The sequence below is a fragment of the Sylvia atricapilla genome, chromosome 13, assembly GCF_009819655.1.
Source record: "Sylvia atricapilla isolate bSylAtr1 chromosome 13, bSylAtr1.pri, whole genome shotgun sequence".
NCBI lineage: Eukaryota > Metazoa > Chordata > Aves > Passeriformes > Sylviidae > Sylvia > Sylvia atricapilla.
The window spans coordinates 10496574-10513345 of NC_089152.1; the positions used below are offsets into that span (position 1 = coordinate 10496574).

At 38.9% G+C, this 16772-nt stretch overlaps 1 protein-coding gene across 1 annotated transcript in view; it reads right to left on the bottom strand.

Annotated features, from left to right (window-relative positions):
- GALK2 (galactokinase 2) overlaps nucleotides 1-15600 on the bottom strand; it is a 46440-nt gene extending 30840 nt beyond the window's left edge. Inside the window, exons 1-5 of the mRNA XM_066328407.1 lie at nucleotides 15465-15600; nucleotides 13462-13550; nucleotides 12300-12423; nucleotides 7355-7445; nucleotides 4302-4448 (exon numbers count right to left, since the gene is read on the bottom strand). Coding sequence (XP_066184504.1) covers nucleotides 4302-4448; nucleotides 7355-7445; nucleotides 12300-12423; nucleotides 13462-13550; nucleotides 15465-15517 — 504 coding nt within the window. The 5' untranslated portion in view covers nucleotides 15518-15600. The remainder of the gene's footprint in view (nucleotides 1-4301; nucleotides 4449-7354; nucleotides 7446-12299; nucleotides 12424-13461; nucleotides 13551-15464) is intronic.
- Nucleotides 15601-16772: the final 1172 nt, after the last annotated feature.

Below are 16772 nucleotides of genomic sequence, written 5' to 3' on the forward strand. Positions count from 1 at the left end.
TGTATTAATAGTACTTTAAAATACAGTATCTATGTGCCATTTTTTGTGTAAACAATTTGGTTTCTCATATAATTAGCCTGAGCCTGCATCTATCAAAGATTTTTGATTGATCAATAAAATAAATTATAAAAATAAATATTTTTAAAGAAAATAAAGTAAATTTTAATCCAATCCTAAGGAGTATTATCAGCAATTATCAATGAGTAACAATCAGGTTACTCATTTCAAAGTCATACTTTGGATACTCACAGGTTTTCTTGCCAGACAGCTATGGATTTGGAGTAGCAAAGGGTTCAACTCAAGCACTTTCCTTACTGTACAGAGGCCTCAGAAACAAAGTAGAAAGGATTCCAGATGGCCTATCTATTCTCCCACTGAAACCAGTGACACTAGCAGGTATATTAACTGTTGAAATACTGTTTAAAAATGTTTAACACCCACATTCAAATTCATCTGAGCCATAGTTTGGAAAAAAGTGAAACCAAAGGACACTGTGCCATTAAAGATTAGATTTAGGTCCTTTATTTACTCTGACTTAGCTTTTTCTCAGTCTAGATAAAGCCAAATATGATTCCCCTTCCTATGCTCAACATTTCACATTAAATTAGATAAACCCTATTGACTTTTGATCTCTTCTTCCTAATACGTATGTACACACCAACCCAGCCCTGAGTAACAGAAAATACCTTATATTGGCTGAACAGATCTTACTTTCACAAGATCTAACATTTGGACAACAACATTATCATCACATCTTTAAGTAAATCTCGTTACTCAGTCCTAAGTGATTTTCTGTACTCACTAATTCCTACCACAAAACACAAAGCTGGGACAGTTTAGAGTATTATGATGTTTCCTTTACAAAAAGTATCATCTTCTGATGAAAAGTTATACAAAAGATTGCTTTTGTAACAGGGAAATAAAAATCACTTTAAAATCAAGAACTATTACTACTGAGCATTGCTGCTGTTTGAGTGATGCCAACACAGCCTTAGACTGGTATCCTGTTTGGAGGAGAAAGATGGATTCTTTTTAAAGATCACATTCTACATTTTCCATCTTGTTATTTGAATGCTATTGCACTGCTGCAACTGGTTAGCACTGCACATCTGGCTGAATTGTCTTGAAGTGGTATTTTCTCTAACTATTGTGTATGTGTATGATGGGTTTTTCAAAAAAATATTGTATGCACACTGAAACAATGCCCTATTGCAGACTGCTACACACAATTAGTGAGCGCATGTTTTTTTCTGATTTTGTTTTCAATGTCAAAAAAGTGCTATTTTTAAAGTTAGCCACCATGAAATTCTAGCCATGCTTTTACAATGTTTTTTAATTTTGTGGGGTTTTGGCTCTTAATCTCATAGGCCCGAACCTCACACTGGAAGTGTTATCTCATAAAAGCTCTAAATTTCAACAACTTTTACTCTACAGCAACTATTTTAAACTTACATTTATCAGGCAAAAGAGCATATAACTAAAATATTCTCATAAAAATAGTTTCACAGAAACAAAACAGATAAATGTTCCATTCAGTAAAAGGTCATTTTTTCATAACTTTGGCTACAGAAGCCCTACGATTCAGCCAAATATGATTCCAAAGCCAAAAGTTTCCTGTCTTCCTGCTACAATCCATCATATTAAGATTTTGCAAAGTCCATCAGACTCGTGAGGGGCAGTAAGTCAATCTTTTCTCATAAAATTACTATCATAACCAAATATTGTTACTTATAAATACTACAATTTACAACTTTCACAACTATAAAGCATTTGGAAAAAAATAAAAGATGGATGGGAGGGGTAAAGTGATATTTCTTATTTAAAATAAACAAACACATAAATATCCAGAGCCTTAAAAACTCACAGTCCTGGTTTGCTTTCTAGTAGAAAGGATCTGGAAAGCCCCTTCTTGTGCTCAATTAAGAATTTCCCTGCCATGAGGGAGCTCCCTGCTGACACAGAGCCAGCAGGACTGGATCCTGCACAGATCCCATCTGACACCAGCACAGGATGCATTAGGAGCTGGCAAGAAGTGGCCAGAGCACGTTTTATACTTCCGAGAACTCACATGCCTAGACTGCTCTAATTTATACCCAGACTAGCCCTGCCTTATACAAGGCAGTTTTGCAAGGCTAAGCATAAATCCAGTGCAACAGAGACTCTGGATTTAGCTACATATAAGAAGTTTCTAATGCTAAATCATAAATTGGCCAAAAACACTGAATGAGTTTGTACTGTCCTGTAAGATTTGGGGAAACTTAAAGCCTGGACAAAAGCAATCAGTCTTCGGAGCAGTCACCCTCTCTCCTAACCATGACAACCAAGTGCCTTGGTCTGTGCAAGCATACAAAATCTTGGATATGTTCTTAACTGCTCCTATGGTGGCTATTGAGAAGTATCATCTGTACATTAATTGCTCATTTTTCATCACAAGTGCAAAATATCTGGCTGCACACAGCAGGGTTTCCTGACAAAAATGTGCAATTGTGTCTCTTGTGTTTGTCCAACTGTATTTCAGACACAAGCTTAACTTTCAGCACATTTTTCAACTAGCAAGAAGGGGATTGAACAGGACACATGAGGAGAAGAAGAGACATTCAGTGGAGTCTCTGTCTTCTTTCTGTTTTTTTCCATAATTTTCTATGAAAATGAGAAGGAGTTTTGCATCTTTCTTTACAAGTCTGGCATAATGCAGGCTGGTACTCCCAAGCCAGGTGTAAATTCCGCTCAAGATACACACTGTATCGTTTATTCTCTGAAGAACACTGTGCAGAATTGGAATAATGAAAACCTGGCTTCTGGTTTTCCAGATACAGATTTTCACTACCTAGTAAAATTTAGGCTTTCTGACCTCTGTCAGTTTTACGATTGTGTAGATACCCAATTTCTGAACATGTGCACTCCAGTGATTTTGATCAGTTGTTCCCAAGCTTCGTTCTTGAGGTGAGCACCATCAGAGACAGTGCTGACCTGTGGTAGGACCATCTGTGCAAAACCAGAAGCTTCTTGTCAGGCCAGGTACACCTTCTGTCACCTCCAACCCTTCAGTTGCAGTCTCATTCATTCAAGAGGGATCCTCAATTCCATGTTTTTATCTACCACTGGCTCTACGTGTCTCACCTCCCAAAGCAGAGGCTCTCTTACGGTGTCCAATCCTTTACTGACGTTTGATCACACACTGACACAAGTCAGGGTGACAGCAATGTAGCCACATCCTCCTACATAAAAAGCTTCCCTGCCTCACCAACCCTGCTCCTTTCTGCCTGAGCCCTGCCTGACACGCCTCAAGCCAGCCCTGGGAGCTGGGCAGTGTGGGACTGTGCATTCACTGCTGAGAGCATTCCTGCAACTGCAGCCTCAGAGAGAAGAAAATCTCAACAGATCAGCAAAAACCTTCTGTGTGGATCTGTTCACCTCATGGCTCAGAGGAGTGCTTGTTAAAAGTAGAGTTAACAGCTGCCATCATCATGTGCCACTTTCAGTTGGCTTTGTACCACAATTTGGGAAAGTCTGTCTAAGACAATAGGCACAAATACGTGTAACAGTCACATTTAAATCTGTTCTTTTCTCTTCCTGACAATGTTCTAATTTAAGATCCTAGTTTCACTTAACCAGACATTTCTAATGGAGAGAACTTCATTCCCATATGGCACCTTCAAGGACCATGACTCCTCCCGAAATCTGTATTACACAAGCCAAACAGTGCTAACAATTGTACTGCTAACAGGTCACATACTTGGGGTTTGTTTTTAGACTAATGTTTGTTTAAAAGTGAGGAATACATTTTGGATTGTAAATATGTTCATTCCAAAAAAACTGTGAAGAGAATAAGGAGAGTCAGATGGAAGAATTTTACCTCTACTTTGTGCTGATTACATAATTTATCAAGAAATTGTTCCACAGGCCTCCAACAGATGCTCTGCTGTTAAAGCCATGAAAAGTCATTCAGGGAGAGAGTAAAGGCCTCGGGGGTGTGGACCACATGCTTCAGCACATATATCCTCAGCCCTGGCCTGCAGATAGCACATCTGGTCCAGGCATGGACCTGATGGTTGGCCAAAATACAGGCTTACAATAATGCTCCTTTTTTCAGCTTTAATGTAAGCCTGTTTTCTTGCCAAATTCAAATCCTGCCAAAATTTGGCCGAAGATGTTTGCTCAATTGTGCAATATCTTAAGTTTATATCCAACAACTCTTCGCAAAACAATTGTATCGTGTTTTTAATGTTTACAGGCATTAACAATATTTAATTTTAAGTAGAATTTTACTGCTGACACTCTCGTGTTTTACAGTAAATTACCTTAGAGAGGGTTTTTCCATTAGCTCTGAGTGTCACGAGTCCTGCACAGCACACCAAAGCACTGGAGCTAGAGAGACCCGAACTTGGAGGGATGGTTCCATCTAGCAGACAATTCATTCCAGTTGGGTTATTAAGACCAAAATGTTCCTAACAATGAAAAAATAAACAATCTCAGTTTCAAGTACAGACAAGCTCAGGCTTGCAATTATCTGATACTTAGAAAGAGAATCCTTCTGCTGAGTTGCTGGAAGCAAGGACCTGCTTCTGGTATCTCCAAAATAAAGCAAAAGCAGAATTTTTATTCTATTCCTTAAGACCAAAGCCAATGGTGGGGCGTCAGCCAAAGGTATGTCTGCAATTGCTGTACACAAACATATAACCACCCCAAGCAGAACTCCGGATGGGCTGCACGCCCAAGAATTTACCAAGCTTCGTGGGTGGGTTTTGCAGCAACTGGCTCTGCTTTGAGCTGTCGTGGTGACAGTGTGAAGTCACCAGTCCTTTTATACCCTACTTTTGTCCTTTTCTTGACAGCTCTTCATTTTAGGCACCACAAAGAGCTCAAGGTCCACTTTATGCTTCACTTCCAATGCTGGCAATGTGGTATTAGCCAGCCACATGATGCTGAGAGGGAACCAGTAGCCATGCAGCTGTTTTCAGAGCCAGATACTCGTGTCCTGAAGCACCCACAGGACTGACACTGGGAAAACCACAATGGTACTTAAGGAACTCTGTGCTTTGAGGTCACAAAGACACAGCTACCAGCAGGGATGGTCTCTGGCATGCTATTTTTTGAATGAAGTTTAAAATATTCTAACATACATATCACAGATAATACATTTAAACCAGAAGTCATAAATCCTCATGTACATACTTTTTAAATTATTCTTTAATTCCTTTTTATTTATAATCACTTTTATATAAATTTCTTTCTGCTATTAGTTTGAAACAAACATGCAGCACTTATTAAAAATTATTGACTGTATATGGGGGTATATGAATAGCTAACTTCTGATGAAATTTATAATCAATAAACTACGTTACAGTGTCAATAATCAGAAAAAATAACAGTATTTTAAACAAATGTCCACCTTCAATAAGATTTCTACTACTTCTCCTGAAGCAACTTCAAACCATAAATATCAATGGTAGAGATCAGCAAACACAAAGACCCTTCCTCAGATTCTTCTACCATCACTTCAAATTATATTTTGAATTTCCTGTTTTACAAATAAAGGAAATTCATATCTAGAATACTATGGCTGCCCATACCCCTTCATGAAGAACACTAGACAGGCTTGTTCATAAACAGAAAATGCTTGAGTAACCAGAAACTGATCCAGAGTTTCTGGATTGTCTTGAATGTGAATCAGACTTGCAGACTTATCACGCGATGTTTAAATAGAAAACGTACTTCAGTTTCAAAAATGAAAACGGACTTTGCCAAGTTCTGCAACAGTTCTGTCCCAAAAGGATAGCATGTTCAACTTAATATAAACAGATTATCCCACTGGACCCTCTGAGTACTTGTATTTCAGAGTTTCTTAAGTCTGTAACATTTATGCTTATTTTCTGCCAGTATTAGAGTCTGCAAACCTGCTTTGCAAATTAACCTTCAAGTATGAAAGCTTGTCCTTAGGAAACAAATCTCAGTAGCAGACTGCAAAATAAATAAAGCCAATTGGTCATGCAAGCCTGAGTATAAGAAAGGATATATTGTAAAGAAACCTAACCTATATCTCTACAGTCAGTGCAATTTAAATGCCTGTGTTACTAAGTAATATACAATTGAAAATACTCATGTTACTGCACACATAAGTAATTTATTTGGGTCTATGCATAGGAGCATGGGGCTGTTTAGGACCTGTGAATTGTAATAAAGTGATTTGTGGCGCTAATAGTTCTGAATATTGTATTTTGAAAACTCCAGTGGCAGATCTGTGGTAAGCTTTTCAGCAGTCTGCAATTCTTATCTCTTGGATCATCTGTGGGGTGACCTAGACGGCCTATCCTGAGGCAACTTCATGTGCTTTAAAAATAAAATGTGCTAAAATAAAAAGCACTTCATGTGCTTTAACCCATAATTTGGGCTGGCTGTGGCAACCTGTTCCTGAACTGCCATCACTGTTTATCCCATTTGCACTTCCAGAAATATCATTAGATTCACATCGAGCAGAGAAGTCACCTTTTTTTCCTTTCTTTTTTTTTCCCCCCTCAAAGGGCCATGAATTCTGGGCCTCATCTGCAAACAGCAGGTGAGATTTGCAGGAGCCTTGATGGTGAGTTAAGGCTGCCTCCCTGCAGCACTGATAAGCAGCAGAGGGGTTGTCAGGTCAGTCTGGAGAGCTCCCCTGGGAGATAAACCTTGACTGGGCAGGCAGGAAAACATCTGTGTGTTTGTGCTCCTGCCTTTACTGTAAGTGTGCCCCTTCCTGCATAGCTGCACTTTTAACTCAGGATATTCTGAAAATCTCATTCAAATTCCAAACCCTGAAAACCAGGATGAGTAATGGTTCTTAATGGATTATTTCTTCTGTATGCTGTTTACTTGGCTTTTGTATTTTCTTTTGCCTACTGTATGAGTCAGCTTCACTCAGCTGTTGCACACAAATTACAGGTTTTCAGCTTTAATGGAAGTCCATGGTTTTTAAATGCTTACATAGAAAGAAAAGGGCTAAGATATGATTTTCATGTCCTGAAAGCAAAGCCTCCAAACCTTTTTCAAAGCAGATTTTAATTAAATAATTCCATAGGAAAGCATTCCTTTTAAATAATACTTCAAAATAATACAGAAATGTTATCCTGATGATGTTTGATCGCTACTTTCCTGAGCAATTATTTGCTATTGTCATTTGTTTGATAGAGATAAAAATAGTGCTCTACAAATATTTGAAAGCAAACCCACTCATATCTCCCCTTCAAGTTTTAACATAAAAATGGTTAACTGCGTGTTAAAAAAAAAGGCTATAGAATGCAGGGAAACATTTTGAGGGTAAATAGGTATTCTTGTTGTATTTTTCTTCTATATTAATTTCATAAATTAAAAGGCTTACCTGAATACCCTTCAGTCCACACAGGAAGTAGTTATGCCACTGAGGTTTGGTTTTGTTAATCTGAATGTTATTAACACTAGTACTGAAATCCCTGCAAAAACAGAAAAATCTTGAGGTCTTAATTTGTATTAAATTTAGTTTGAAAAGACATGGCTTGTTACTGCCACCTGCTGATGGACAAAACTGGTTTGATGGTTTTCAGTGCAATGTTTTCTTGTTTGATCCTTTTACACGTCTTTTTTATTAATCATTTCTATGAGGTTATTTTAGATGAAAGCATAAGAATTCTTCAGTATAAAGAATATATTAAATAAATCCAGAAATTAAGCTGCCTTTGACATCCTTAATTAAGGCAGGATGCAATGCCTTCCATCATGTACGTGTATGCTATTATGACTTCTTAAAACTGAAAATTTAAATAATCATATCTATCAAATCTTGACTAGAACCAGATAAACTTCAGGCTCTCTGGTAATTCCTGCTCAGGATTTCATCTTCATTACTTTTGCTCTGAATAAAACAGGCCTAATGCTGCAGAATTATATTATGTATGTTACAAGACAAAAATATTTAGTTTCAGTATTATCTGTTTCCTCCAGGATAATTCCTACTCCAACTTTCAAAATAATAAAAACTGTGAGCTTAAATGTCCCTAAAAAACAGCTAGGTGCTGTCAAAATGGGCATGGGTGACACAGAGGCCTCAGAGAGGTGTGCAAGGTGTTTGGCAGTCTGTGCCCTTAAACACCCAGGAACTTTACTTGCTTGATATCATGACAGCAGGTACCCAACACAGAAACAGCAAAGACACTGAGAACATCAAGGAATCGAATTTAACATGGTAAAGTTCCAGACTAAGATGTGCTCTACAAGGCAAGGTCTGCTAAAGAATATGAACAGAGGCTGCTGAATTCCTGGAAATATTTAACAGGAATAAAACCAGTTTCAAGAGGTAATACTTCAGGGGACAGTCTGCAGCTCTTAGGAGGATGGATATTTTCCTTCTTACACTGGTCCCCATAAACTACATAGATTATTGATTTCCTGGGGGTTTTTTTTGTCCAAAAGGACATCAGTCAATTATTCTGTTACCTATGGAGAAAAAGTTATACAAATATAAAGCATCTTTATGATGATGTAATTGTCTTCAAGCAGTGTCTGAAAAGCTCCCTTTATTCTGGTGCACTTAAAGGCTGCAATTTTTGTGCCGTGCAACCCCCAAAGCAGCAAGCAGTGTTGCAGCAGCCCTACAATTCATTTGCTCTATTCCTACCCCACTGTAGTGAGGAACTCCACTTGTACTCCCAGCCTATTATGGCACAGGACAGATCTTGCACTTTGAGTATCAACTTGGAATTCCCATTCTGCCAGCTGTACATTCAAGTTCAGCCTTAATTACAGTGCAAACCCATCAGACTGGTGTACACTCTAACATGTAAGCTGCTATCTCAGTGCCACAAACAGGATTTTATCAACAGTGCAGCAGCAAAGAACTGCATAAAGCTAGTGTCAGAAACTGGTAGGTTTTGTAGAGAAACACAAAAGATAGGAAAGGGAGTATTGAGATTAGAGTACTAAGAAAGTTTGAGAATGGCTGTAAATTCTTCCAATTCGAGATTCATGTGTACTTAGAATGATCTCCATCAAAACATCGACTTGCTTATGGTTTTTGAATAAAATAAACCCCCCACAAGGTACTTTTAAAATAAGAAAGACTTGTCATAAGTAATGAAGATTTTAAAATTTTGTGTTTATGCTTGCTTCCTACAATAATCCTAAATTGTTGTTTAAAAAACAAGGTTGGTGGAGGGCAATGTGTAAAAGTGATTATGAGAAAAGGCATCTTAACTACTCTTTACCTCAAATAAGAGTTTTAAAATATTTTAACTTCATAATTATTTTTACCCTCTCGGAGTAAAATTTCAATGAATAAGAAGACGTGTTATGACTATATGTGCTGGTTCTCAGGATAAATTAAAATAGTGACTTCTTAAAATGCCTTTTTTTTTTTTTTTTTTTTTTTTTGCAATCTTCTCACATGGAAAATGAAAGGAAAAAAAAGGCTTTTGATTTTGGCAGGTTTTATATGGACATAATTCACATAAACACAGAATATGGGACTGTCAAAATCCCCAGAATCCTTAAGTCTATTTTTTGTTATCACATTCAGTTTTTTATAAAAACCAGATCCTAAATATCCAAGCTTTATCTTAAATCAGTAAATCTTCAGGTTTGTCTTTAAACCTCCTACTGAAAATTGGGCAGTTTAATATAACAACTTTATAACAAAATAAAATAAAAGATTGGGAAAAACATACCCATTAAAAAGTACTGTGATATAGTCTGTTCCAGCCTTCCTGTTTTAAAGAATGCTTGGGAAACAATGCCACTTCTCCATAACCAGAAATAAAAACTTCTATTTTTCTGTATACAATTAGATGGGATTTTTATGTACTGTGACTGAGATGGTTTTACTGTTTGAATAGTAAATAATCTTCATTTTTGGGAGATCAATTTGGCTTTTCTCACAGATCCTTATTGTCTTGTCAATCTTTTAGTTTATCTGTTTGAGTCTTCTGTACAAATACCCTGTTATAACAAACAAACTTCCAGGTTTTGTTGTGAGATGGAAAGTGATTGGTAATTACCATCCTCTGGTACTTCTGAAGGCATTTTGAAAAGTATAATGTCAGATATTCCCTCTACACATACTTCTCAATTACAAAGATTTTTTGTGAAGGAGAGGTATCAGGAACTTCAAAAGAATGTAAGTTTTGAATACCTTTTTAGTCAAAATAACATAAAAGGCATCAGATCAGTTGAGATTATTTATGATAAAAAAACAAATAGGTGGTTTTTCTAGCAACCTGTTCTCTGTCCTATTTCTACTAAAAGTTAACATGAACTATCAGTGTGGAAGAGTGCTACAGAAGTGTTCCACAGTTTACCAGTTTACAAAATAAGAAAGAAATAAGAAACAGTGATTCTACAGAGGATTCTGGTTAGTCCTTCTTCACCAAAGGCCTATAGATATGCATTCACCACAGGCATAAATCCACCAGTGTAACAGGCTGAGAAAAAAAGACATACTGTCATCAGTTTTGTATGTGGTGTAACATTCAAAGTGTTGAAAAATATTTCTTTGTTATGAAATTATGGGCATGTTTTAGCTTTGTTTTTTAAGCAATAGTGTCTCAACAAAACCAAGATGCTTAATGCTGTGTTCTGAGACCTTTTCTTGGTTTATGGCTCAAAGCATATGATTTAAAACTGAAACCAGGGCAGATGTAAAAATATAGTGACAGTGTGTGCAATTTAAATTCAAAGGCTACATATATCAAATTCTACATTTGGTGGAACTGTCCTGAGAAGGCCATTTCAATTGCAATAAAATGCAGCAAAGCTTGAAGACCAAGTGAAAATGTTTACCTTTTTATTGCTGCTTTATTTAATGTTCATTGGAACAACTTTTCCTAATCAAAACTATTGTAAGTCTGAAGCAAATGTCTCTTGCAGAATGTTTTGCAACACAGATTAAGCCCTGGTGGGAGTTTGCTGTTTAAGAAAGGGAAGGGTCCCACACACACCTTCCATTGCCCTTGCCTGTCCACCACTGCTTGCTCCTGCTGTTTGCCCCAAGTCAGCCTTAGTGCTGAGTGCATGGCAATTCACTAAAACAACAGAAAATTATCCCAGCAAAAAATGGGGGAATAATGCACTTTACCTTAAGATCAAACAAATACTCTACACCTGCTAAAAGGCAGAGGCTGAGTTGGTCTTAGAAGCAGGTACAAGGAGACTAGGAGTAAAAGATGCCGAGCAATTGCCTTTTGGCAGTGGCAAACTCTTAATTCAGCCCAGCTATAATGTGAGTACATACTCCACAAAGTGAAAAATCTCTGAGGATTTATACTTAGCGTGGAAGTACAAATTCTTTTCAAATGTCTTAGCCACAGGCAGCAGTTCAGAACATGTTTATAACAAACTGAGCTTTAAGCAGGAATATGTGCTCAAGTATTTCCCACTTTTGACAGTATGTTCCTGTCCCTGTGCTGCCACACACTGTGCTTTCAGGAACTAATTTACCAATTAAACCAATGGCTCAATAAAAATGGCTTAAACTAAGCTTTTGCTGAATCTGATTTTTGCGAAATGTCCACAAAAGCTCATGTGGATGAGTGACCTGATCTGAACTGCCAAGCAACTACACAAGTATCAGTCTGTTACAGAGAGCCAGAAAAACGTGCCTGAAGTTGAAAAGAGTGTCAGGATTATTTCCCTCTGTTCAGCACTTGTGAGACCATAGCTGGAATATTGCATCCAGTTTTGGGGTTTCCCAATACATGAAAGACATTGGCAGAGAGTTCAGCAGAAGGCCAACAAGATTATTTACAAGGGATCTTCAAAGGTTCCTTCCAACCTAAATCGGCCTACAATTCTGTGAACAGCTGTGGAGGAAGTGGAAGTGAGGGAATACAGATTTTTTGGGCAAAGATTGCTGCTAAAGCTGTTGTGTTGTGAAAACACAGCCCCAGGTTCTCCAGAGCAGGGGAGTGTTACCTTATTTTTGCAGTAATCGATTACAAAACACTTCACTCCCTTCTCCAGGAGAAACTGAGCTGCTGCCAATTATGGGGATTATATCGAGAAAGATGAGATAAAAGAAGGGAAGGCAGAATTTCACTTTTACAAGGACTGAAAAATCAGAGGCCTTACAGAGTAATATGAACAAACAGGTGGGAGACAGCAGCTGCAAAGCTATTGCTCTGAACTAATACACACAGCATGGAGTCAGTCTGTGGGATTCCATCTGCTGATATAAATTGTTTTACACAATCAGATTCTGTGTTGCAATGGAAGTCTGTCAGATCTCTGAAAAGGTAAAGTGTATTGCAATGCATGAAGAGGTTCATAAAAATTAATGAATAAACAAAGTAATTACGTACAAGTATGAAGAATTGGTATTTGCCAGTTGCACAACTTGAGTTTGTACAGGTTCTACTGCAATCAGGATATCTTGTTCTATAGCCATCGGGAGCACAGCATAACCACAGTAGTCTATGTGTTCTCCTAGCAAAGAAACAAAGAAAATAATTTGCAATAATTCTTTCTAGAATAGCAGTAACAGGGCTTTTATGGGGCTTCAGTGTTGTTTACCAGACAAGACAATTTTTTAATGAGATTTTTATTTATTGCACCTGTTTATAAATGTTCATGTTTTAACAGTGGCTTACAAAAATGTTTAAAAAAAAAAACAACAACCACCATATAGATTATTGTCCAAGAATGCAAACTGTCATGTACATACAATTTCTGGACCTTTTTCCAAGAAGATAACAACTACATTTAAATAATCATTAATACAGTTGCATACAACACATAAAGTAACAATCAAATAGAAAATGTATGTATGGGAATAATTTCCAGTTACCATATGCTGTCTATTTAGTCTATATGACACGTTCACACAACACTGAGATAAAAATTAACTGCACAATAAACTAGTTGACTTTTATAGTTCTGTTTTTCAGGATCCTTTTACTACACCTTCAAATGCATAGGATTATTTTATGAATGTATGCAAGAAACTGAGCTCCAGGGAGAACCTAATCCTAACATGGACAGAGAAATCTTAAAAATAAGGCTGCTACAGAAATAAAAGTAAGTCCTGAACACAAAATAATTGTGAGTCTCCAGTCTGCCATTGAATCACACCCACTGTTTTAAGTTCTGTGGACACGTCGCTATGGAAGAGTAAAGAAGAGATGATGGTAGAATCATTTCATACTTTTTCATATGCATTGCTGTGGGGATGGTTATATTTGGTAACTTTAATTTTAAAAAAACCCATAAGCTGGCAAGTTACTCTAATTTTCAAAAGCATCACTACTGTCTATAAATGGTTTTCTCCAAAACTTATATCCATGTAGAGTTGTTTCTAAAAACATAGAGTAAAATCTACTAAATTATATATGATTTTCCATTTATCACAAGAAACTTCTTGGAAAAGAAAAACTAAGACCAGAATTTTCATTCTGTGTTTTAAACTACTAGACTTTCATGATGATGGATGAAGTAAAAAACACAAGGTTAATTTTTCTCATTTACCTATTAAGTTGACTCGTCCTGGTGCACGAGCATAAAACTTGGGAGCTGATCCAAACTTTGATATAAACATCTCCTTCAGTTTCTGCAATCTGAAAGGCAGGTTAGAAACATTTAGAAGGACTATATTTGCATAAAAGACAGGAAATTTCAATGTTTCTTGAAGCAAATTCAATTTAGCTTCCTGAAGTATGTAGAATTTTCTCTGCTATGTCAGGAGTGACATTAAGCTGCTTATTTGTGCTCTTCACATAACATTGAAGACTCTACTTAGATCTTGATTTTTATCAGTTTTCCTATTTGACACTACCCCATCTTCCTATAAATACATACAAAGAAAACTAAAATTTGTCAAACCTCAGATTATCCCCATGACTTACGACAGTATTTACTCCACAGGATTCCAGCAAAAAATACTCCAGGTTTTCCATTTAGAGGTGCCTGATGTGCCACTGAAAGTTCAAAGCAAATAAACTTTGTCAAACTGCTTTATCTCCTGCAGCAGTAAAGGTACCAACCTTCTGCCTGATGTTTTCAAAGCTGGAATACTTTAGTGTGTCATGCAGAACAGTAGGAAAATGAGCACTGAGAACAGATGAAGCCATTATCTTAGTGAAGCATAGGAAACTTGATAATAATTCATTTTGAAACTACCTTAAAGCAAAATTTTAGTCTACTGACAAAAATCCAGGAACAGGAACCCTGACAAGTTTTCTACATTTAATCTAAATGTAGAACTGGAAGCCTAGTTAATGCAAAGTGGAAGAAAGAAGACTGCAGTGAGAAACAGATGTTAGAAAATTCCACAATTATTTAGTTGGTACATCTTTGTAAAGGCTGTGTTACTGTTCAGGTACATATATTCAAATGTTAAGATTTTTATAAATGGAGAGCTACAATATATGATTTATTGTGATATTTTTAAGCAGGTTTTTCAGCACCTTTCTTTGTGCCCAGTTACAAAGCTGTACTAGGTCTATGACTTCCCCTTCTTACAATCTTCCCTAGTATTGACTGGTACATCGCTCTTCCAATTAACAAAAGCAATTTCTGCCATTTCATTGTTCAATCCTTTCTCTAGATCACATTAATAATATTATAGTCCATGGGGGAATCTGTTGGCAGAATTCTAGGTGTTAACTTTATTCCTTTTTGTGTCAGTATTTAGAATGCTCCTTTGTTTCACAGATATTTTTATAGTAGTGTTGGTACCAAGAGACAACAAACAAAGCAGTCATGAGGGCATGTTTATCTAAGTGCTGATAGATCTCTTTTTTTCATGTGGGTTTTTCAAGCAGGCCTGATGAAAGACTATTTGCAAGCTTTGGCCTTGATGTTACAACACACACATTGCATCTCAAGCACCTACATCAAGAAAGAAGTTGTCAGAAGCCTTAAAGCAAAGGCACTCCTCACAACTTCACACTTCCAAGTCTAGAAATGTTGGATTCGTCGTTTCCATGGGATTTACGGTGCAATCGTATGCAAGTAACCGGCGTTTTAAAAGTGCCCCTTGTGCGGTGCTAACGCCAGCAAAAAGGTTCGTTTGTGCGCGTTTAAATTCCACACAGCGAGCGCAACTCCATGGGCAAGGAGCAGGGGCTGCCACATGCCGCAACCATTCCGCGGCCAGGCCAGCGCTGCTCTAGGGCCTTTTAGAGCCAAAAGGACAAGAGAATAATCAGTATTCCCCAAAAACCCTGGGGGGAAAATTATGTAGGCGAAATGATGAATGAATAAAGGAATGAATGAATGAAGGAGTCTTCCTGCAGCCCCAGCGCCGCCCTGCGAGGGCCGTCAGGGCGGGCCGTGCGCTGTGCGGGGAGAAGGGGCCGGAGCCCGGCGCGGCCCGGCCGGGGGCTTCCCGAGAACTCTTCGGTCGTTTCCGGACGCTCCGAGACCACACCTCCTCGCACCTCAGCCCGGGGCTTGAGGACGGGCTTACCCAGCCGTCTTCCCACCTCCCGCCCACCCGCCCCGCGATCAGCCGAGAGCGGCCCACCCACCTGGGCTGCTCCACCAGCTGCACCGGGAGGGCGCTGGGGCTGTCCCCGGCCATGGCGGCTCCGGCCGGACCGCGGTCACGGGGCAGGCCAACGCCGCGTCCTTCCGGGCGGTGGCGCCGGCGGCCCGGCCCCGTCCCGCCCCGCCGGCGGCGCTCGGCCCCGGGCCGCCACAGCCCAGCCGCGACGGGCCACGGGCCAAAGAAATGGTCTCGGTGTTCCGGTGTTCCTGCCCGTGCTCCTGCAAAATGCACGTGCAAGGAAAATAATACATGGACAGTCGCGTCCCTCATGGCGTGGAGGGATGGGTATCTCTGTCCCCACGTTTTTTCTGGTGTGTGGTTCCTCCAGCTCCCCTCTCAGCAGGCGGCCTCGTGGCTCCTGTTCCCCTGCGATTAATGGCTGCAGATACTTGCAAGGAACTGAGCATTTCAGAAGTTTTCACAGGCTCACTGACTCAGTGTTTTGGGGTATATCTTTGTCCATTTTGGTATTTACCTTACTGTCCCTCATCCCATTCAGGGAGCTTTAAGTGCTCAGACTGAAGCACAGTAACAAATTTCATTGTGGGTTTTCTGAGGTAAAACATTTATTTCCCCATTAGTATAGTTGCAAAATACAAACACAGCTTTTATAAAACTTGGCAGTACCTGAAGGGAAAAAAAAAAAAAAAAAAAAAAAAAAAAAACAAAACAAAAAAACCCCAAAAAACAAAAAAAACAAACAAACAAAAAAAACCCCACCCACTGTCAGAAACCGTAACAATATAAAATTACCAACAACAGGAAAACCTGGAGACCCGGCAAATATTGCAGATGCATTTGGGTGTCTCTGAGAACCCCAGGCCTTGTGGAGATGGGTGGCAGAGCTGGTCTGTTGGGGGAAGTACCTCCTCAGTTAAAGGTAGTAGCAGAAATTAGCATGTAAAATTTTTTATAAAGCCATTGCTTTGCAAGGCCTGTGGATTTAAAGAGTTCAGGTCTTTAAAACTGCTGCTCTGGTATTATTTGTGTTGAATGCAGCCCAGGTAAGCTGTTCAGCAGCACTGAGTTAAGCAAAATGGAGCTGAGCAGTGATGCCGGTCACAGCAGCAGGCCGTGCTTTCACAGGATGGTCAGGTTGGAACAGACCACCGTGGGTCATCTGCTCCAACCTCCCTGCTCAGACAGGGTCATCCCATGGGCCAGGACTGTGTTCAGGAGTATCTCCAGTGAGGGAGCCTCCACAGCTTCTCTGGGCAATCTGTTCCAGTACATGGTCACTTGCACAGTAAAGTTCTTCCTCATGTTCAGGTTGGCCTTTCTGTGCATC